The sequence below is a fragment of the Danio aesculapii genome, chromosome 16 (genome assembly GCF_903798145.1).
Source record: "Danio aesculapii chromosome 16, fDanAes4.1, whole genome shotgun sequence".
Lineage (NCBI taxonomy): Eukaryota > Metazoa > Chordata > Actinopteri > Cypriniformes > Danionidae > Danio > Danio aesculapii.
Genome location: NC_079450.1, coordinates 1,798,044 through 1,821,872, shown reverse-complemented (window position 1 = coordinate 1,821,872; position 23,829 = coordinate 1,798,044). Strand labels below are relative to the sequence as shown.

General features: G+C 35.7%; 2 protein-coding genes across 4 annotated transcripts in view; both read left to right on the top strand.

Annotated features, from left to right (window-relative positions):
• Positions 1-3,735: 3,735 nt before the first annotated feature.
• Positions 3,736-20,558, top strand: LOC130243934 (kin of IRRE-like protein 2). The gene is made up of 8 exons (XM_056476248.1): positions 3,736-3,846; positions 7,263-7,640; positions 7,845-8,156; positions 11,586-11,852; positions 13,785-14,057; positions 14,296-14,389; positions 14,955-15,114; positions 18,782-20,558. The coding sequence occupies exons 1-8, from the start codon at positions 3,804-3,806 to the stop codon at positions 18,881-18,883; spliced, it is 1,629 nt and encodes a 542-aa protein (XP_056332223.1). The 5' UTR covers positions 3,736-3,803; the 3' UTR covers positions 18,884-20,558.
• Positions 20,559-23,338: 2,780 nt separating this feature from the next.
• The window catches only part of xrcc1 (X-ray repair complementing defective repair in Chinese hamster cells 1), a 46,254-nt gene continuing 45,763 nt past the window's right edge, over positions 23,339-23,829 (top strand). For all 3 annotated transcript variants that reach the window (XR_008839153.1, XM_056475674.1, XM_056475676.1), the window contains exon 1: positions 23,339-23,437. The gene's annotated coding sequence lies outside the window, so the exon portion shown is untranslated. The remainder of the gene's footprint in view (positions 23,438-23,829) is intronic.

Genomic DNA, 23,829 nt, shown 5'->3' with positions numbered 1-23,829 from the left:
ATGATGAAACGGAATGATTCGCAATTAAGGTGACTGAGAGAGGGGAGAACCTGGCCTGGCTGTGACATAACCACTGACTTCCAGTAGGAAAAACAAACACTATATAGACTATATAGAAGTCATGAGTTACCGGTTTCAGAACATTCTTCAAAATATTTTATTTTAGGTTTAACTAAACAAGGAAACTCATAAAGGTTTTAAATAAATTTAATCTTATGGTTTAATACTAACCAAAAGAAAATTTACCATGGTTTACCCTTATTATGACAACACTACTGAATGCTGAAAACCTCTAACCATTGACTTCCATAGTAGGAAAAACACATATTTTAGAAGTCAATGGTTACCGGTTTTGGAACATTCTTCAAAATATCTTCTTTTTGGTTTAACAGGAGAAAGTCATAAAGGTTTTAAACAAATTTAAAATGGTAATACTTGTTACAATATGTTATGTATATAGACAGCAGGATGGGAGGATGTGACAGACCATGTATGGCTTGTAGTGTATGACGTCATTGTTATGCGCATGCATGTGAAGTAACCATCAGAAAATTTACCACGATTATGACAACACTGCTCAAAGCTGAAAACCTGTAACTATTTACATCCATAGTAGAAAAAATAAAAACCATAGAAGTCAATGGTTTCCAATTCAAGACTCTAACACTCTTCAAAATATATTCTTTTATATTTAAAACAAGAAAAAACTCATAAAGGCAACACAGTGGCGCAGTAGGTAGTGCTGTCGCCTCACAGCAAGAAGGTCACTGGTTCGAGCCTTGGCTGGGTCAGTTGGCGTTTCTGTGTGGAGTTAGCATGTTCTCCCTGCGTTCGCGTGGGTTTCCTCCGGGTGCTCCGGTTTCCCCCACAGTCCAAAGACATGTGGTACAGGTTAATTGGGTAGGCTAAATTGTTCGTAGTGTATGTGTGTGTGAATAAGTGTGTATGTGTGACCCCCAGTGATGGGTTGCAGCTGGAAGGCCATCCGCTGCATAAAACAAATGCTGGATGAGTTGGCGGTTCATTCCACTGTGGCGACCCTGGATTAATGGAGGGACTAAGCCGAAAAGAAAATGAATGAAAACTCATAAAGGTCAGAAAATGTACCATGGTTTACCCTGATTATGATAACCCTACTGAAAGCTAAAAACCTGTAACCATTGACTTCCATAGTAGGAAAAACACATATTATAGAAGTCAATGGGTTACCATTTTCCAACATTCTTCAAAATATCTTCTTTTAGGTTTAACAGAAGAAAGAAGTTCTTAAAGGTTTTAAACAAATGTAAAATGGTAATACGAACCATCAGAATATTTACTGTGATTTTGACAACTGCTGAAAACCTGTAACCATTGACTTCCATAGTAGGAAAAACAAATACTCCATGAGTGATAATTATAATTGCTTGTTTGTATATCGAAACTATAGGCTTTAATGTGGTTGCAGAGGCTTGTGACTATAATGCAGCATGATAGATGGGAAAATATCATTGCATGCTTGTGTAATTTTGCAGTTTGACATGATTAAAAATATTCTGATTATACAAAAACAATTAAGGTTTGGTTTGACCTTCTTACAAAAATGTCTTCTTCAAGCTTTAACAGAAGAAATGTTAAATGGTAATACTAACCATCAAAAGATTTACAGTGATTATGACAACACTACTGAAAATCTAAGCTAAAAACCTGTAACCATTGACTTCCATAGTAGGAAAAACACATATTATAGAAATCCATTATTACAACTGCTTGTTTGTATATCGAAACTATAGGCTTTAATGTGATCTCCTATGACACATACTATAGAAGTCAATGGTTACCGGTTTCAGAACATTCTGCAAAATATCTTCTTTTTTTATGTTTAATACAAGAAAGAAACTCATAAAAGTTTTAAACTAATTTGAAATAGTAATACTAACCATCAGAAAATTTACCATGGTTTACCCTGATTATGATGACCCTACTGAAAGCTGAAAACCTGGAACCATTGACTTCCATAGTAGGAAAAACACATATTATAGAAGTCAATGGTAACCAGTTTCCAACATTCTTCAAAATATCTTCTTTTAGGTTTAACAGAAGAAAGAAACTCATAAAGGTTTTAAACAAATTTTAAATGGTAATACTAACCATCAGACAAGCTACCATGATCCTGACAACACTGCTCAAAGCTGAAAACCTGTAACCATTGACTTCCATAGGAAAAACAACCACTATAGAAGTCAACAGTTTGCAATATTCTTCAAAAAATATCTTCTTTTAGGTTTAATAGAAGGAATTTTGTTCACAATGCTTTTAAACAAATGATAATACTATCAGAAAATTGACCATGGTTTACCCTGATTATGACAACACTACTATTATGACGAAGCTGAAAGCCATGAGGTGATATGTCTTGTAAATAAAACTGCTTTGTTTCTTTTTTTATTAAGCAAAAAATTATAATTAAATGAGAAAAATTTTCAATAATGATTGTCTAGGGCAGTGGTTCTCAAACTGTGGTACGCGGAGGAATCGCTGAATAATGAAGAAAAAAATTAACACTTAATCCTTTGATGCGGACGATAACATCGATGTGATCAGCATTGGCTGTTTCCTGAAGCGTACAATCACAGCAATGTGCTTAGAATGTTTACTTAAAGGGCACCTTTGGTGAAAAATCTACTTTTCAAGCTGTTTGGACAGAAATGTGTGTAAGTATAGTGTATACACTGTCATATTGGGGTGATATAAACACACCCAGTGCTTTTTTTCAAATTTAACAACATAAGGGAGGACTAGCCTTAAAGGGCCAGTACAAAAAAAACTGTAAAATTATTTTACTTTAAAATCAAGTGTAAAATAAAATCTCCATGTGATGTACAGCTATTTAAGAAACCAATGTGCCATATTGTAAAGAAAAATAGTGTAAAATATGTAAATAAAAGGCTAAATTTAAATCTTTTCATCATATACTTCAATTAAACCTTTCAAAGCTTGAAAATATTGTTTAAAATGCACAAAAAGTGTCTTTATATAGAGTATGTGGTAGATTTGGCAGTGCTGTTGAAAAGGATTAATTGTCATGACAGGAAAAATCGACCATACCTCCTTTTGTTAGTGCAAATTCCTGTACATGTAGCTTTGAGATTTAAGCAATTAAACCATTCAAAACAGGTTTACACTTAAAGTGATTTCATAATGAAAATCAGATTTCTGTTTCCGAAAGTAACTGACTAGTGCTTTTTAAAAGAGTACTTTTACCTAATATTAGTATTATTTACTAACATTAGTATTATTTTAGCAGTGTAATACTTGAGTACAAAAAACATTTCACAAGCACATTTAGTGCAGGTTTATTATATTATTAATATATGATTAATCAATATTATTATTATTAATGGTTTATATTTGTATAAGCTCCTATGCAATGTTTTTATGGGTTGCTGAGAATACATTCCAGGTGTTCAATACATAGCGTGTCAGTCTTGAAAATAAAAATAGGTGCTGGAAAAAGTGCTTGAAAGTCCTTGATTTTCATTAGGCTGTGCCTGTATGAACCCTGTTATATGGACCTGCAACATATATTTCAAACTTTGTCAGAAAGTGTATAATAATATATGAATATTATATATGAACAATGCAGAAGATTTTTGAGGATGCAGGAGCGTCATGGAAATCAGATCCGCATTACGAAACATTCACAGACCTTCAGTTTTCAGAAACTTCCCCTTAAAGCAGAAGAAGAGCAGAAAATCCCCATTGAGGAGCATCTGTGCGCTGCCGGCCCTCATTTCTCCATCATTATTCCATCATTATCTCTCATGGATCTGAACACACTGATTTCTCTCTGTGCACTGATGAACGGTAGGTCAAGATTACCAAATGTGTTCATAACATCTGAGAAAATTAACCAAAAGCTGAATTACAGTAATATGCAGAGATTGAGTCCTCTGAGTAGTGTCGTCATGATGAAACCATGGGACATTTTCTGATGGTGTTATTGTTTTAAATGTTCATTAAATCTGTGATTACCGTGATTGAGAGTCCTGTAACATTGCAATTCGCTAATGTAAATGCAGACAGTTCAATATCTATTTATATATGGAATTAAAGGGGCAGTTCACCCAAAAACTCAAATTCGGTCATCATTTACTTCCTTTGCTTGTTTAAAACCTTTATGAGTTTGTTTCTTCTGTTAAAACCAAAAGAAGATATTTTGAAGAATGTTGGAAACCGGTAACCACTGACTCTCACATGTCTTTGGTTACAGTCAATGGTTACAGGTTTTAGTTTTGTCATAGTGTAGTGTTGTCATAATCAGGGTAACTCATGGTAAATGTTCAAAATTTCAAGTGAAAACAAAAGAAGATCTTTAGAAGAATGTTGCAAACCTGTAACCATTGACTTTTATAGTAATTGTTCTTTCTACTATTAAAGTCAATGGTTACATCTCTGTTTCATCTCCACCTCTGAGCATCATCTCATTCTGACGTGCTCCTATTATCATCATCTCCAATGCAGGAATAAAGATAATAATAAATAGTAATGCTTGTGAATGTGGAGGTCGAGACTCAAACACACTTCATCACTTCCCTCTTTCCAGATTGTGAAATATCGCGTCTCTGCTGACCTGAGCTCAGCTTCACACACGTGATCAGAAACCAACAGCATTTTACACTCTTTATAGGCCTTTGTTGCAAATGAGAGCTGTGATTTTTACTGAATTAGTGTAACAATTTCCTTTTGTTAACTCTATTGGGTTCTGTGCATGTCATGTCATGTGACGTGATGTTCTGTTCTATGTTGTGTTATGTTATGTTATGACATGTCATGTGTGTGTTATGTTCTATGTCATGTTGTTATGTTATTTTATGTTGTTATATCATGTCATGTTATCCGTGTGTTATGTCATGTTATATCATGTTGATGTGTTATCTTATGTTATTTCATGTCATGTGTGTGTTCTGTTCTGTTCTGTCATGTCATTTTATGTTGTTATGTTATGTCATGTCATGTGTGTTATGTTCTGTCATGTTGTTATGTTATTTTATGCTATGTTATTTCATGTCATGTTATGTGTGTTATGTTCTGTTATATCATGTCATTTTATGTTGTTATATCATGTCATGTTATGTGTGTTATGTTCTGTTATGTCATGTTGTTATGTTATGTTCTGTTATGTCATGTTGTTATGTTATGTTATGTTATGTTATGTCATGTGTGTGTTATGTTATGTTATGTCATGTTGTTATGTTATTTTATGTGATGTTATTTCATGTCATGCTATGTGTGTTATGTTCTGTTATCTCATGCCATGTTGTTATGTTATTCTATGTTATGTTATGTTATGTGTGTTGTGTTCTGTTATGTCATGTTGTTCTGTTATGTCATGTTGTTATGTTATGTTATGTTATGTCATGTGTGTGTTATGTTCTGTTATGTCATGTTGTTATGTTATTTTATGTTGTTATATTATGTCATGTTATGTGTTTGTTATGTTCTGTTATGGCATGTTGTTGTTATGTTATGTTATTTCATGTCATGTTATGTGTGTGTTATGTTCTGTTATGTCATGTCATTTTATGTTATATCATGTCATGTTATTTGTGTGTTATGTTCTGTTGTGTTATGTCATGTTGTTATGTTATCTTATGTTATTTCATGTCATATTATGTGTGTGTTATGTTCTGTTATTTCATGTCATGTTGTTATGTTATCTTATGTTATTTCATGTCATATTATGTGTGTGTTATGATCTGTCATGTCATGTTGTTATGTTATGTCATGTCGTTATGTTATGTCATGTCATGTGTGTTATGTTCTGTTATGTCATGTTGTTATGTTATGTTATATCATGTCATGTTATGCGTTTATGTTCTGTTATGTCATGTTGTTATCTTATGTTATGTTATTTCATGTCATATTATGTGTGTGTTATGTTCTGTTATGTCATGTTGTTATGTGTTATGTTATGTCATGTAATGTGTGTGATATGTTCTGTTATGTCATGTTGTTATCTTATGTTATCTTATGTTATGTTATTTCATGTCATATTATGTGTGTGTTATGTTCTGTTATGTCATGTTGTTATGTTATTTTGTTATGTTAAATAATGTCATGTTATGTGTGTGTTATGTTCTGTTATGTCATGTCATTTTGTTATGTTATCTTGTTATTTCATGTCATGTTATGTGTGTGTTATGATCTGTCATGTCATGTTATGTTGTTATGTCATGTCATGTAATATAATGTGAGTGTTATGTTCTGTTATGTCATGTTACAGTATGTTATTTTTATGGTATGTTATATCATGTTGTGTTGTTATATTATGTTATATTATGTTATTTCATGTCATGTTATGTTATGTGTGTATTATGTTATGTCATGTTGTTATGTTATGTTGTTCTGTTAGGTACTGTCATGTTGTTATGTTATATTATGTCTTGTGTGTGCTATGTTCCGTTATGTCATGTTGTTATGTCATGTTGTTATGTCATGTCATGTAATGTTATGTTGTTATGTTATGTCATCTTTTGACATGTAATGTGTGTGTTATTTTCTGTTATGTCATGTTGTTATGTTATGTTACGTTACGTTACGTTACGTCATGTCATGTCATGTCATGTCATGTCATGTTGTCATGTCATGTCATGTCATGTCATGTCATGTCATGTCGTGTCATGTTGTTATTTTTATGTCATGTCATGTTGCTATGATATATCATGTCATGTGTGTGCTATGTTCTGTTATGTCATGTCATGTAATGTTATGTTGTTATGTTATGTCATCTTATGTCATGTAATGTGTGTGTTATTTTCTGTTATGTCATGTCATGTTGTTATGTTATGTTATCTTATGTTATGTCATGTTGTTGTTATGTATTGTTATGTCATTTCATGTTATGTCATGTTGTTGCTGTTATGTCATGTCACATTATGTTGTTTTGTTATGTCATGTCATGTCATGTTTTGTTATGTTATGTTGTTGTGATGTTATGTAGTTATGTTATCTTATGTCACATAATATGTGTGTTATGTTCTGTTATGTCATGTCATGTTGTTGTTGATATGTCATGTTATGTTGTTATGTTATGTTATCTCATGTTATGTTATGTTTTGTTATGTCATGTTATGTGATGTTGTTGTTATGTCTTGTCATGTTATGTTATATCATGTCATGTTATGTGTGTGTTATGTTCTGTCATGTCATGTTCTGTTCTGTTCTGTTCTGTTCTATGTTATCTTATTATATGTCATGTTATGTTGTATTGTTCTCCCCAGTGGCTGTACTCAAGGTGTCTGCAGTGTCTCTGTCCACCCCGGTGGGTGTCTCTGCTCTGTCCGGCTTGTGTCTCCGCATCCCCTGCTCCTTCAATGCATCTCCAGGCTCCGCTCAGCTGGATCTGCGGCTCATCAGGCTCTCTTCCTCCCCGTTCATGATGCTCCTGCGCCGGCCGGTGTTCAGCAGCAGCCCCGGGGATGCTCTTCATCCAGACTTCAGGCACAGAACCGTGTTTTCGGGGAACATGAGCGCCGGCGACTGCTCCATCACCATCAGACACATGCGCAAAGAAGATCAGAACACATACCAGCTGCAGACCCGAGAGCAGGGTCAGAGGTCATGGATCACCCGAGCCACAATCAACATCACTGTGCACAGTACGATCAGCATCAGATCATCATATTATCACTTAATTAATCTGACAAAATTCTAAATTGTGCATGTTCAAGTGTGTGTGAGTCTGCATGCATCCCTTCATGCATTCAAGTGCACATGTGCCAACTATAAAAACTAAACCTACATATTTCTAAAAGCTCCATTAGTATATAAAGTGACGCTGTTGATGTTGTGTGTTATGTCAGCTGTACCGGAGGCACCTGTGCTCTCGGACCCAGGGCCGGTGACGGAGGGCCAGCAGGTGGTGTTAAACTGCTCCCTGAGGGTTCACTGTCCATCTGATCGGCCCCGGCTGCTGTGGAGGTGGGAGCGGGGCCTTCAGGATGGCAGCAGTGTTCATGGCGACACGGATCTGCAGCAGGATAGACAGCATGTGATGGTTTTATGGACGTCACTCTCTTTCACTGTCCCCAAAAACATAAACCCCAGAGTCCGGTGTGAGGCAGAGTATCCGGAGAATAGGAGATCAGCAGCCACCAGAGAGATCCTCGTCCACTGTGAGAAAACACACACACACACACACACACACTAAATACACAAACATATGGATGTTATGGGACTTAAGTGTTTAAAAGCACATCTTAAGTTCATTCATTCATTCATTTTATTTTCAGCTTAGTCCCTTTGTTAATCTGGGGTCGCCACAGCAGAAAGAACTGCCAACTTATCCAGCATATGTTTTACGCAGTGGATGCCCTTCCAGCTGCAACCCATCACTGGGAAACATCCATACACACTCATTCACACACATACACAACAGACTTACCCAATAGCTTACCCAATTCACCAATAGTGCATGTCTTTGGACTTGTGGGGGAAACCGGAGCACCCAGAGGAAACCCATGCCAACATGGGGAGAACATGCAAACTCAGAAACGCCAACTGACCCAGTCAAGGCTCAAACCAGTGATCTTCTTGCAGCTACCCACTGCACCACCCCATCACCACATCTTAAGTTGTCTTTAACAAATTTTTAATCATCTTTATCTTATTCTAAAGCTTGTTTTGTCTTAAGTCATCTTGAGTCATCTTTATCTGATTTTAAAGCTTGTTTTGTCTTACTGTAAGTCATCTTGAGCCATCTTTATCTGATTTTAAAGCTTGTTTTGTCTTACTGTAAGTCATCTTGAGCCATCTTTATCTGATTTTAAAGCTAGTTTTGTCTTAAGCCATCTTGAGTCATCTTTATCTGACTAAAGCTTGTTTTGTCTTAAGTCATCTTAAGTCATCTTTATCTGATTTTAAAGCTTGTTTTGTCTTAAGTCATCTTAAGTCATCTTTATCTGATTTTAAAGCTTGTTTTGTCTTAAGCCATCTTGAGTCATCTTTATCTGACTAAAGCTTGTTTTGTCTTAAGCCATCTTGAGTCATCTTTATCTGACTAAAGCTTGTTTTGTCTTAAGTCATCTTTATCTGATTTTAAAGCTTGTTTTGTCTTAAGTCATCTTGAGCCATCTTTATCTGACTAAAGCTTGTTTTGTCTTAAGTCATCTTAAGTCATCTTTATCTGATTCTAAAGCTTGTTTTGTCTTAAGTCATCTTAAGTCATCTTTATCTTATTCTAAAGCTTGTTTTGTCTTAAGTCATCTTGAGTCATCTTTATCTGATTTTAAAGCTTGTTGTGTCTTAAGTCATCTTGAGTCATCTTTATCTGATTCTAAAGCTTGTTTTGTCTTAAGTCATCTTAAATCATCTTTATCTGATTTTAAAGCTTGTTTTGTCTTAAGCCATCTTGAGTCATCTTTATCTGACTAAAGCTTGTTTTGTCTTAAGTCATCTTAAGTCATCTTTATCTGATTTTAAAGCTTGTTTTGTCTTAAGTCATCTTGAGTCATCTTTATCTGACTAAAGCTTGTTTTGTCTTAAGCCATCTTGAGTCATCTTTATCTGACTAAAGCTTGTTTTGTCTTAAGTCATCTTAAGTCATCTTTATCTGATTTTAAAGCTTGTTTTGTCTTAAGTCATCTTGAGTCATCTTTATCTGACTAAAGCTTGTTTTGTCTTAAGTCATCTTGAGTCATCTTTATCTGACTAAAGCTTGTTTTGTCTTAAGCCATCTTGAGTCATCTTTATCTGATTTTAAAGCTTGTTTTGTCTCAAGTCATCTTAAGTCATCTTTATCTGATTTTAAAGCTTGTTTTGTCTCAAGTCATCTTAAGTCATCTTTATCTGATTTTAAAGCTTGTTTTGTCTTAAGTCATCTTGAGTCATCTTTATCTGACTAAAGCTTGTTTTGTCTTAAGTCATCTTGAGTCATCTTTATCTGATTTTAAAGCTTGTTTTGTCTTAAGTCATCTTGAGTCATCTTTATCTGACTAAAGCTTGTTTTGTCTTAAGTCATCTTAAGTCATCTTTATCTGATTTTAAAGCTTGTTTTGTCTTAAGTCATCTTGAGTCATCTTTATCTGACTAAAGCTTGTTTTGTCTTAAGTCATCTTAAGTCATCTTTATCTGATTTTAAAGCTTGTTTTGTCTTAAGTCATCTTGAGTCATCTTTATCTGACTAAAGCTTGTTTTGTCTTAAGTCATCTTTATCTGATTTTAAAGCTTGTTTTGTCTTAAGTCATCTTGAGTCATCTTTATCTGACTAAAGCTTGTTTTGTCTTAAGCCATCTTTATCTGATTTTAAAGCTTGTTTTGTCTTAAGCCATCTTGAGTCATCTTTATCTGACTAAAGCTTGTTTTGTCTTAAGTCATCTTAAGTCATCTTTATCTGATTTTAAAGGCTGTTTTGTCTTAAGTCATCTTGAGTCATCTTTATCTGACTAAAGCTTGTTTTGTCTTAAGTCATCTTGAGTCATCTTTATTTGACTAAAGCTTGTTTTGTCTTAAGTCATCTTTATCTGATTTTAAAGCTTGTTTTGTCTTAAGCCATCTTGAGTCATCTTTATCTGACTAAAGCTTGTTTTGTCTTAAGTCATCTTAAGTCATCTTTATCTGATTTTAAAGGCTGTTTTGTCTTAAGTCATCTTGAGTCATCTTTATCTGACTAAAGCTTGTTTTGTCTTAAGTCATCTTGAGTCATCTTTATCTGACTAAAGCTTGTTTTGTCTTAAGTCATCTTAAGTCATCTTTATCTGATTTTAAAGCTTGTTTTGTCTTAAGTCATCTTGAGTCATCTTTATCTGACTAAAGCTTGTTTTGTCTTAAGTCATCTTAAGTCATCTTTATCTGATTTTAAAGCTTGTTTTGTCTTAAGTCATCTTGAGTCATCTTTATCTGACTAAAGCTTGTTTTGTCTTAAGTCATCTTTATCTGATTTTAAAGCTTGTTTTGTCTTAAGTCATCTTGAGTCATCTTTATCTGACTAAAGCTTGTTTTGTCTTAAGTCATCTTTATCTGATTTTAAAGCTTGTTTTGTCTTAAGCCATCTTGAGTCATCTTTATCTGACTAAAGCTTGTTTTGTCTTAAGTCATCTTAAGTCATCTTTATCTGATTTTAAAGGCTGTTTTGTCTTAAGTCATCTTGAGTCATCTTTATCTGACTAAAGCTTGTTTTGTCTTAAGTCATCTTGAGTCATCTTTATTTGACTAAAGCTTGTTTTGTCTTAAGTCATCTTTATCTGATTTTAAAGCTTGTTTTGTCTTAAGTCATCTTTATCTGATTCTAAAGCTTGTTTTGTCTTAAGTCATCTTTATCTGATTCTAAAGCTTGTTTTGTCTTAAGTCATCTTGAGTCATCTTTATCTGATTTTATAGATTGTTTTGTCTTAAGTCATCTTGAGTCATCTTTATCTGATTTTATAAATTGTTTTGTCTTAAGTCAACTTAAATCATTTTACCTTATTTTTTTAAAACATGTTCTGTCTTAAGTCATCTTCAGCTCATACCTCATATCATTTAAACCTTTTTGCTGATCTTTAAGCTGGTTTAATCTTTGTTCAAGACCGTCTGATATAATGTTGTGGTTTCTCCGCTGTCCACAGTTCCCCCGAGGGATGTGCTGGTGCAGGTGGTGACGGTGTTGGTTCGGGCTGGAGGAAACGCTCTGCTGAGTTGCTCCTGTAAGGCTGATCCGCCGGTGTCCCAGTATCAGTGGTGGATTGTGGATTCAGGCCTCGCACCGGTGCTTCTTCCTAAACACACACACACTGTACGCATCTATAATGTGAGCAGAAACACACACGTGCAGTGCAACGTTTCCAACAGATTGGGACAAGCATCATCACGACTCACTGCCCTCAATGTCCAGTGTGAGTCTTTGACTCATTCAACAGTCCTCCCCTAATCTATGTGCATTTACTAGTTATTTACAACTAAAGTCTGAATTATTAATTGTTATGGTGGCTTGAGAAAGCCAACATATTGTTATACTAAAACTTATTATTTTACCATCTTCTTAGATTATTTTTAAGAACGCATCTCCGCCTAGATAGTTCATACTACAACCACCAAACTAACTCCAAACCTCCAAACTAAACTGAATTAAATTGCTACATCTTTTCCAACTGATCTGACTTACGGTTTTCTGAAAACTGATTCGGAAAAGTCCCATTGACATAACATTGGACCAAACTTTGTGACCTCATAACTTTGCACCAGACTGTCATACAGACTTAAGGCTGGGCACATTTAATTCAGACTACCAATCTGCCAATCACTTATCACCTTTCAACTTACTAGCCACACCCTAGCAACCATTTACAGCACTTTAGCAACTTTCCCATAGACTTCCATTGTAAAAACTGCCATTGACTTTACTGGACTAGTATTGGACATACTAGCAACATACCAATCCATACTAACAATATACTAATCCATACTAGAAATACTAATACTAATGACTTACTAATCGTACTAGCAATATGATAATTTATACTAAATTCATGTTAACAACATACTAGGTTATAATAGAAACATGCTAACAACATGCTAATTCATACTAGAAACATACTAACAACCAAACTAATTCATACTAGAACTATGCTAATTTATGTTAGCAACTACTCAGAACACCTTAGCTACTGCCTAGCAACACCTTAGCAATTGCCTAGCAACCACCTAGCACCTTAGCAATGACCTAAAACACCTTAGCAACCACCTAGCAACGCTTTAGCAACCACTCATAACACCCTAGCAACTACCTAGCAACCTCTAAGAACACCCTAGCAACCACCTAGCAACACCTTAGCAACCACTCAGAACACCCTAGCAACCACCTAGCAACACCTTAGCAATGACAAAGAACACCTTAACAACCACCTAGCAATGCCTTAGGAACTACTCAGAACACCTTAGCAACCGCCTAGCAACACCTTAGCAACTGCCTAGCAACTACTTAGAATACCCTAGCAACCACCTAACACCTTAGCAACGACCTAAAACATCTTAGAAACCACCTAGCAACACTTTAGTAACTGCCTAGCAACCACTTAGAATACCCTAGCAACCACCTAACACCTTAGCAACGACCTAAAACATCTTAGAAACCACCTAGCAACACTTTAGTAACCACCTAGCAACGCCTTAGCAACCACTCAGAACACCCTAGCAACCACATAGCAATGCCTTAACAACCACCTAGCAACCACTCAAAACACCCTAGCAACCAGCTAGCAACACCATAGCAACCTCCCAGCAACACCCTAGCAACCACCTAACAACACCTTAGCAATGACCTCGAACACCTTAGCAACCACATAGCAACACCTTAGCAACCCCTCAGAACACCTTAGCAATCGCATAGTAACAACTTAACAACCGCCTAGCAACCACTCAGAATACCCTAGCAACCACCTAGCAACACCTTAACAACTAGTCAAAACACTATGGCAACACCTTAGCAACCGCCTAGCAACTACTCAGAACACCCTAGCAACCGCCTAGCAACACCTTAGCAACCACTCAAAACACCCCAGCAATGGCTTAGCAACCATTCAGAACACCCTAGCAACTGCCTAGCAACACCTTAGCAACCACTCAGAACCCCTGTCAACCGCCTAGCGAGAAACATGCCAATCCATACAAGAAACAAGCTAACATATGTACTTATCTATGCTGACTCTTTTATTTAAACATTTAAACTACTTCAGACTTTCTCAAGCCACCATACAGTTTGTCTATGAACTTTACTTTTCTAGTTATTAATATGTGTGTGTGTGTGTGTGTGTGTGTGTGTGGTACAGATGCTCCACTGATAGACTTCAGCAGCTCGCGGTGTGTGTGGGACGGGGGTCAGCTGTCCTGCTGGTGTGTTGTGCACTCGAACCCTCGTCCTGCTGTCACCTGGAGTGTGAATGGGACGCAGCCGCCGGACGAATTCAACACATCCTCCTTCAGTGTGAACCAAACACTGACGGCGACTCTGAGCGGAGCGACACACACACTGCTGCCCGTTCACTGCTACGCCTTCAACGCACTGGGCAACAGCTCCATACTACTGCTGCAGAGAAACCAGAGTACGACACACACACACACACACTGATAAACACACACAATGATAAACACACACACTCTAATGAACACACACACTAATAAACACACACACCCTAGTTAACACACACACTGATACAAAATCACAGACACACCGATACACACACACACACACCCATACAAATACAGTGATACACACACCGATACACACACAATAATACAAAGACAAAAAAACAATGTGTGTGTGTGTGTTTTTGTACACAGCTGATCTGCTGTGGACTGTCCTGCCGTGTGTGTGTGCTGTGACTCTTGCGCTGATGATGCTGATACTGCTGTGTTACTGCAGGTCCAGCAGGCGGTAAGTGTGTGTGTGTGTGTGTGTGTGTGTGTGTGTAATCTCTGATGTGTGTATGTGTGCTTTTGTCTAATCTTTGATGTGTGTGTGTGTGTGTGTGTGTGTGTGTGTGTGTGTGTGTGTGTGTGTGTGTGTGCGTGTGTGTGTGTGTTTTTGTCTAATCTTTGATGTGTGTGTGTGTGTGTGTGTGTGTGTGCGCGTGTGTGTGTGTGTGTGTGTGTGTATGTGTGTCTAATATCTGATGTGTGTATGTGTGTGTGTGTGTGTGTGTGTGTCTAATATCTGATGTGTGTATGTGTGTTTTTGTCTAATCTTCGATGTGTGTGTGTGTAATCTCTGATGTGTGTATGTGTGTTTTTGTCTAGTTTTTGATGTGTGTGTGTGTGTGTGTGTGTGTGTGTGTGTGTGTGTGTGTGTGTGTGTGTGCATGTGTGTGTGTGTGTATGTGTGTGTGTGTCTAATCTCTGATGTGTGTATGTGTGTTTTTGTCTAATCTTTGATGTGTGTGTGTGTGTTTGTCTAATCTCCAATGTGTCTCTGAGTGTTTCTCTAATGTGTGTGTGTGCAGGAGCAGACGAGTGGCGTCTCTTCAGCCGGTGTCAGTGTGTGTGTATCAGGAGCGGACGCCGCTCTACATAAACTGCAGTGAAGTCACACACGTCTACAGTAACGGCAGCTATCAGCTCATCTACCAGAACAGCACTCCGCTATTTGTGCGCACCAAACAGGTGTGTGTGTGTGTGTGTGTGTGTGTGTTTGTTTAATCTGATGTGTGTAAGTTCAGAAAATACTCATAAAAATCTATTCATTTTTTAATTTAAAGAGCCCCTATCTTGGGTTTTTTAGAGTGGTCTGCACCGTGTTTAAAACTACTGATTTTTTAGCAAAATAGTCGACTCAAAATAAATAAATTGTGTTGGGTCCAGACATTTACATTTACATTTACATTTACATTTAGTCATTTAGCAGACGCTTTTATCCAGAGCGACTTACAAATGAGGACAAGGAAGCAATTTACACAACTATAAGAGCAGCAGTGAACAAGTGCTATAGACAAGTTTCAGGTGTGTAAAGTCTAAGAAGCAAAGCATTAGTAATGTTTGTTTTAGAGAGAGTACAGTTAGTGGTATAGCCAGAGAGGCAGTTACAGATTAGGAAGGAAAGTGGAGACTAAACAGTTGAGTTTGTAGTCGTTTCTTGAAGACAGCAAGTGACTCTGCTGTTCTGATGTAGTTAGGGAGTTCATTCCACCAACTGGGCAGATTGAATGTGAGAGTTCGGGAAAGTGATTTCTTCCCTCTTAGGGATGGAACAACGAGGCGACGTTCATTCACAGAACGCAAGTTTCTGGAGGGCACATATATCTGCAGAAGTGAGAGCAGATATGAAGGAGCAAAGCCAGAGGTCGCTTTGTAAGCAAACATCAGAGCTTTGAATTTGATGCGGGCAGCAACTGGCAGCCAGTGCAAACGGGTGAGTAGCGGAGTGACATGTGCTCTTTTGGGTTCAAAGACCACTCGTGCTGCTGCGTTCTGAAGCAGCTGAAGAGGTTTGATAGAACTAGCTGGAAGCCCGGCTAGCAGAGAGTTGCAATAATCCAGTTTGGAGAGGACAAGAGCTTGAACAATGAGTTGAGCAGTATGTTCAGATAGGAAGGGTCGGACCTTTCTGATGTTATGGAGTGCGAATCTGCAAGATCGAGCAGTTCTAGAAATGTGCTCAGAGAAGTTCAGTTGGTCATCAATCGTTACTCCAAGGCTTTTTACCATTTTGGATGCAGTGATGGTTGCTCCGTCCATCTGGATTGAAAAGTTATGGTGAAGAGTCGGGTTGGCAGAAGCTTCAAGCATTTCCGTTTTCGTGAGGTTAAGCTGGAGATGATGATCTTTCATCCAGTGTGAAATGTCTGACAGGCAGGCTGAAATGCGAGCTGGAACCGAGGGATCATCAGGGTGAAAGGAGAGGTATAGCTGGGTGTCATCAGCATAGCAGTGGTAGGAAAAACCATGTTTCTGGATGACTGTTCCTAAAGATGCCGTGTAGATAGAGAAGAGAAGTGGCCCAAGAACAGAGCCCTGAGGTACCCCAGTGTTTAGATGCTGTAGGTTGGACACCTCTCCCCATACATATATGTATCAGAGGTCGCGTTAGACTTTCTCATTGTCTGTCATTTTGACGGAGAGGGTTATAAAAATTCCGTCATAACCTATTATTGCATGTCATTTAATTAGCATATTGTCTACTTTTTTCATTCATATTTTCATCATGAACTTGCACAACGAGCATATAGGCTAAATTATTCATTTATTTATTTGACAAATGAACAAAAACTCCAAATTCGTTCAAGTTTCATGTGTTTTTTTGCACTGACGGTGGAGGGAATAAAAATACGGCCATTTGTGCCTGAACACAAGCAGATATAAACAACAAGATATATTATAAACTATAATTCCGACTAATATAAGAACATAACTTGAAATATAATTCAGACGATGTTCTGTAGGACTATTTGCCTTAAATCATATCTTCCTCCTGGTCCGCGTCGACCTGAACTGGGTGCTTGCCTGTGCGTAATCAAACGCATCAAGGGAGACTGATGCAGAGGCAATTGTCATTAAATTCTGTGTCTTTGCCTCGGAAAGTCGACTTCTCGTGACAGTTTTAATTTTGTTCTGGAGGCTGAAGCCGCGTTCTGCTGCCACACTGGAGATCGTAATTACTAGCGCCACTTCAGCCAGCGTTTTGTAGTCAGAAAACATTTCTCCTAAGGAAGTGATCAGAAGTTTGCAGGATTCTCTGAATGTGGGATTTCCCGATCCTGCAAGCACTCGTTTCACAGGGCAAAAATCCTGCAGCACGCGCTCTTTCTGCACCAGGGGCGCGGATGTCCATAACTCTGTCAGGAGGAGTTTGTTCTACATCGTCCACTGCATCACTTCCTCTTTTTTCACCCTTAATAATACTACCACTATTTGGCCGTTTAAAGAAACTTCTCACACTCAGCTGGCGTGACATTATTGCAACAACCGTATGCAGCGGTGACAAAGAGGAGACAAAGCAAGACAATTGCTAATTAATAATTGCAATCTCCATCAGCTGGACAGGAGTGGGAATTACAGTTATCTACACATTACAATAGATCGCCCTCAGCATAATCTGTCAAAATGACGGATCACCCTCAGATTTTTCCGTCACTGCTGAAAAAAATCCGTCATTGACGGAAAATATTCGGTTAACGCGATCTCTGATATGTATATATGTATACTTCTCCCCATACAAGGTACTTGACTATACACATAAGACAGTCTATACAAGTATGTCTACATGACTGAACAATGCCGTGCAGGATATTGTGCAAAAGAGTTATTGAAGGTTTAATTTTGTGCAATAGAGGTATTTAAGATTGAAGCATGCAGTGCAACATGATTGTGGTACATTTAAAGTAAACATTGTTTTCATTATTGAGTCCTTGTAAGATGGAGTTTAGATAAAGTGTCACTTGCATATAAGAGAGAAGAGTGTTATACAGGTTATTTGTCAAGCAAAACAGATATTTTTATTGTAATTTAAAAAAATCTGAATGTTTAATTCTTCAGGTGGTGATTGGGTTGTGAACACTGGCTTTGCTCCTTTTCTCTTGAATTCATAATTGTAGAGTTTTTGAAATATTCAGGTTATAACTTTGTACTTTTTCTTTTTTGTTCATTATAAATTAAGTGTAAAATCTGAAAACTATGAGTTGTAAAGACTCAAATTGTACAGTATTTTAGTTTATAACAATTGTATATTATTCTTTCATTAATTCCTAAAGTCGCTTTATTAATCACACAGTGGAATGAACCGCCAACTTATCCAGCATATGTTTTACACAGCGGATGCCCTTCCAGCTGCAACCCAGTACTGGGAAACACATACACTACGGACAATTTAGCCTACCCAATTCACCTATACCGCATGTCTTTGGGTGAAAACGGACCACCCAGAGGAAACCCACGCCAATACGGGGAGAACATGCAAACTCCACACAGAAATGCCAACTGACCCAGCTGAGGCTCGAACCAGCGAGCTTCTTGCTGTAATTGTGCTACCCACTGCGCCACTGTGCCGCCCATTACTTTAAATAATAGTTTTATAGATAGTATTATACACAGTACAGTTAAATAAAAACAAGTTCCTTAAAGTAAAAAACATTCATGCTTACACTAATAGAAGGTGTGTGTGTGTGTGTGTGTGTGTGTGTGTGTGTGTGTGTATGTATACACTTTAATAATCAGCTTTAAAAGAACAGCTGTAAAAATGTGAAGAATCTGAGCTGTTCCCTCAGTATTTCTGAAATACGGCTGACTCTATTTGTGTGTTTGCATGTGTGTGTTTGTGTGTGTGTGTTTGTTTCAGACACATAAGAGACAGAGACGAGGAGCTCGACGTCAGCGAGTGCAGAGACTGACCGCCGTGACCTCTGACCCCGAAACTGCCATCTATGTGGAGGTCATTTAACCAACACACACATCGCTCTGAAGACCTGCATGAGTTTGCATCAGCTCCTGAAATAAACACAAGAGAAACCTCAGACTGCAGCTCGAAATACGAGCATCACTGACACTCTCATTTTTCATCCTACATTCATTCATTACTAAAGTAAACACGGGCCTGTACCATGAAGCAGGATTAGCTAGCTAGTCAGTTATGTTTCAGTTCAGTTTGCTCCAGTCCCAGGTTTTAGGTACCATAAAGGAAGCTTGGCTTTACTCAATTTTTGTTGCCAGGTTCATGTTCTGGTTATGTTCAGGATACGTTCTTGTTATGTTTTAGATATGTTCAGTTTATATTCTGGATATGTTCAGGTTATGTTCTGGATATGTTCTGAATATGTTCAAGTTATGTTCTGGATATGTTTTGCTTAAGTTATGGTTATATTAAATTTTGTTCAGGTTAAGTTCTGGTTAGGTTCAGGTTATGTTCTAGATATATTCATGTTATATTTTGGTTATGTTCTGGTTATATTCTGGATATGTTCAGGTTATTATCTGAATATTCTTTGGATAGGTTCAAGTTATGTTCGGGATATGTTCTGAATATGTTCAGGTTGTTTTCTGCATATGTTCTAAATACCTTTTGCATAGGTTCTGGTTATATTTAGTTTTGTAGGCTATGTGCTGGTTATGTTTTGGTTTTGTTGAGGTTAGATTTTAGATCTAATCTGATTATGTTTTGGTTATATTCTGGATATGTTCTGGTAAGGTTCAGGTTAGGTTCTGGTTATATTCAAATTATATTCTAGCTATGTTTTGGTTATGTTCTGATTTAGGAATCAAAAACCATGTTTCAATCAATCAGTTGTGAGCAAAGTGACACATGAGTCAATATAAACACTTTTGCAGTTTTGCTTCAAATTAAAGTTAACAGATAACGCTATATAACTATATAGAGTTAACGGAAATTTAAAGACCAGCACCAAGTTATGACTTTTTACCTATTATTTTTTTGCTAAATTCAAAACTAATACTGTAAACCTGAGTTTGTTAAACCCCCATCATGGTACAGACGTCTGGTGTCTTAAGTGACACATAAACTCAAAGCTAATCCTATAATCCTAAATCTGTCAAGCCACCATCATGCATTCTCCTGGTGTTTTCAGTGACGTATAAACATGAAACAAATCCTGTAATCCTGAGTTTGTTAAGCCACCATCTTAGTACAGACTCATAGTGTCTTCAGTGACATGAAACTCGAAACTAATATTGTAATCCTGAGTTTGTTAAACCACCTTTATGATACAGGTTCCTAGTGTCTCCAGTGACATGTAAAATAGAAGCTAATTATGTAATCCTGAGTTTGTCAAGCCACCATCATAGTGCAGGTAGCTTGATGTGTAAACTTGAAACTAATCTTGATGTCCTGAGTTTGTTAAACTACCATCATGGTACAGGCCTCTGGTATCTTCAGTGACATGTAATTTCAAGGCTAATTCTGTAAACCTGAGTTTGTTAAGCCACCATCAAGGTACAGGCCTCTGATATTTTGTGTTTTCTGTCACATATAAACTTGAAACTATCATGTAATCCAGAGTTGTTTAAGCCACCAACAAGGTATTACCACAAGGTTTGTTCATGTGTAAACCTAATGCTATTCCTATAATCCTGAGTTTGTTAAACCACCATTATAGAACAGGCTCCTGGTGTCTTCATTGATGTGTAAACTCAAAACTAATCAGTGTAATCCAGAGTGTGTTAAACCACAATCACGATACATGCTCCTGAGCACAGCTGAGTGCAGAAAAGCTTACTGAAAGAAAGCAGACGTGTTTGGAGAAATTATTGAAAAGTGACTTGAAAAATGTGTGGGAACATTCAGTTTATAAAGATCTGCTTCTTCTGTTGTATTAAAACAGTCAAAGGTAAAATTCTGTCCATCCCGAACGTTATGTTATATCACATGTGGTTTTTGTGCATTTCAAGGCTGATGTATTTATAAAACACTGAAGGGAACTGAAAGTCTTTTAGGTCAGTGCTGAGGACAATGACGATATTAGCATTTATTGAAGACTAAGACATGTAGCAAGACTGAGGCTCATTTGATTGAACAGAAAGGCCTGTCTGGGCCCGCAATGGAGAAAATAAGACATAATGTTCATCTTATGAGTGGGAAAGTAGTCAAGGACATTCTGAAGAAGACAGAAGAGAAAAGCAACAGCACATTTCTTTAGAAAAGTTTGAGTTTTTCAGCTGTTCAGTGTATTATTCTGTGCTCAGGGTAGAGAGAAACATTGAGGACAAAGACACAGCCGAAAGTTACTATAATTAAAAGCACTTCTGAACTCCTCTTTTTGTGAATGAATGAATGAATTAAATAATTAACAAATAAATAAATAAAGATAAGTTCATAAACCAATGAATCACCTAATAAGGAGAATGTATGAGGAATTGATTAATGGAAAATGAATGAATGAATGAATGAATGAATAAATGAATGAATGAATGAATGAATGAATGAACAATAAATTAAATGAATGCATGAAATATAATGAAAGATTAATTGAATGAATGAATGAGTGAATGAGTGAATGAATGAACAATACATTAAATGAATGCATGAAATATAATGAAAGATTAATTGAATGAATGAATGAATGAGTGAATGAATGAATGAATGAACAATACGTTAAATGAATGCATGAAATGTAATTATAGATTAATTGGATGAATGAATGAACAGTAAAGCAAAAAAATATTAAATCATTGAACACTTAATAAGCAAATAATTAACTGAATGAATGTGTGATAGAATGTATGTATGAATGAATGAGTGAATGTAGAAACAAATAAATAAAAGAAGTACATTAACACATTAATCACCAAATAAGGAGCGTTAATGTGCAAAAAGAAAAAAACATTTTATGAATGAACAATCAATGAACAACTGATTAAATGAATGAATGAAAAATAATGAATAATTAATTGAATGAAAAAATAAATGAACAGTAAAACCAAAAATAATCAAATGATTGAACAATTAATTAACAAATAATTATCTGAATTAATGAATGAAGAATGAATGAATGAATAAATGAACAGTTAATTAAATGAATGAATGAAAAATAATGAATGATTAATTAAATGAAGGAACAGTGAATCAAAAATTATTAATTAAATGATAGAACAATTAATAAATTAATAATTTGAATGCATGAATGAATGAATGAATGACTAAACAAATACAGAATAAAAAATAAGTACATAAACACAAAGCAAATGAATAATTAATTAAATGAATGAATGAATGAATGAATGAATGAATAAAAAATAATGAATGATTATTTAAATTATTACACAGAGAATCAGAAATTATTAATTAGATGGTTAAGCACTGAATAAATTAATAATTATTTGAATGAATGAATAAATGAATGAACAAAGAAATAAAAGTAAGTTCATAAACACATTAATGACCAAATAAGGAGAGTAAATAAGCAAATGAATAATTAATTTTATAATTAATAAAAAAAATGAAGAATGAATGAACAATGAATGAATGAACAAGCAATCTAAAAAAATGAAGAATCAATGAACAATGAATGAATGAACAATTAATCAAATGAATGATTTAAAAATAATGAATGATTAATTAAATAAATGAACAGTGAATCAAAATTATTAATTAAATGATTGAACAATAACTAAATTAATAATAATTTTATGAATAAATGTTAGAATGAATGAATGAATGAATGAATAAACAAATAAATTTAAAAAGTACATAAACACATTAATCGCCAAATAAGGAGAGTAAATAAGAATGAGCAAATGAATAATTAATTAAATGAATGAATGAATGAATGAAAATGAATGAATAAATAAATTCATTAATGAACAGGGAAACAAAAATTATTAATTAAATGATTGAACAATGAATAAATTAATAATTATTTGAATAAACGTATAAGTGAATGAATGAGTACATGAATGATTAACCGAACGTACAAATAAAAACAATAAATTAATTAATCAATAATCAACTGAATGAATGAGTGATTGCATGAATGAACGAATGATTAAAATTATTGCTAACAGTAGACGATTGAATTAACAAATTTACGGTGGCTTGAATGAATTAATGAGTAAACTAAGACTGACTGAATTAATGAATGAAAATACAATCTATAAAAAATGAAAGGAATGAAGGAATGTATAGATGAATGAATGAACTAACAAACAAACAATTATTAAAAACAATGAATGGAAGAGTACTTTGATTAAATGAATTTAATTAATTAATTAATTAATTAATGTACAAACAAATGGTTGAAAAATTATAATATAAAATAATTGATAAAAATATAAATCAAATAATATAAACCATCTTCTCTTTTATTCGGACTTTTATTCTAAAGTCTAGACCGTGACTTTCTGCCTCGCGAGCACTGATTGGTCGGCAGGCGGAAGTGACGTCGCGTGTTGTGGATTGAGAGGGAGTTTGTACGCGCGCTCGTGTAACTCTTTCACTCAGACTGGAATAAAGCACAGAAGCGACCTCAGCTCTGTTTGGATTTCGGTAAAGTGATGTTCACTTAATCAGAATGTGTGTCTAAATATATTTAGCCGCTTTTCTGGCCTTTAATGGCGGCTCTGAAGCGTCTCTATTGTTCGCGCTGATTAACTCAGACGGACACTGCTAACTAGACCGCATAACAGTAAATTAATGTAATTATCGGATTCATTAGTTTGTATTTTTATATAATAAATTAGTCCACACTTCATGCTTTTTTGTATCAAATATTTCAGATTATCATAAAACGTAATATGTTGTGTAACAGCAAACGTATTATGTCTTAATGCGGAAATACTGGTGTGTTGTAACTGCTCATGTAGTATATATTTATGTCATATTGTCACTATTTTCGCTCAGTTGATCATTGTTACCAGAATATTTCACTATTGTTATGC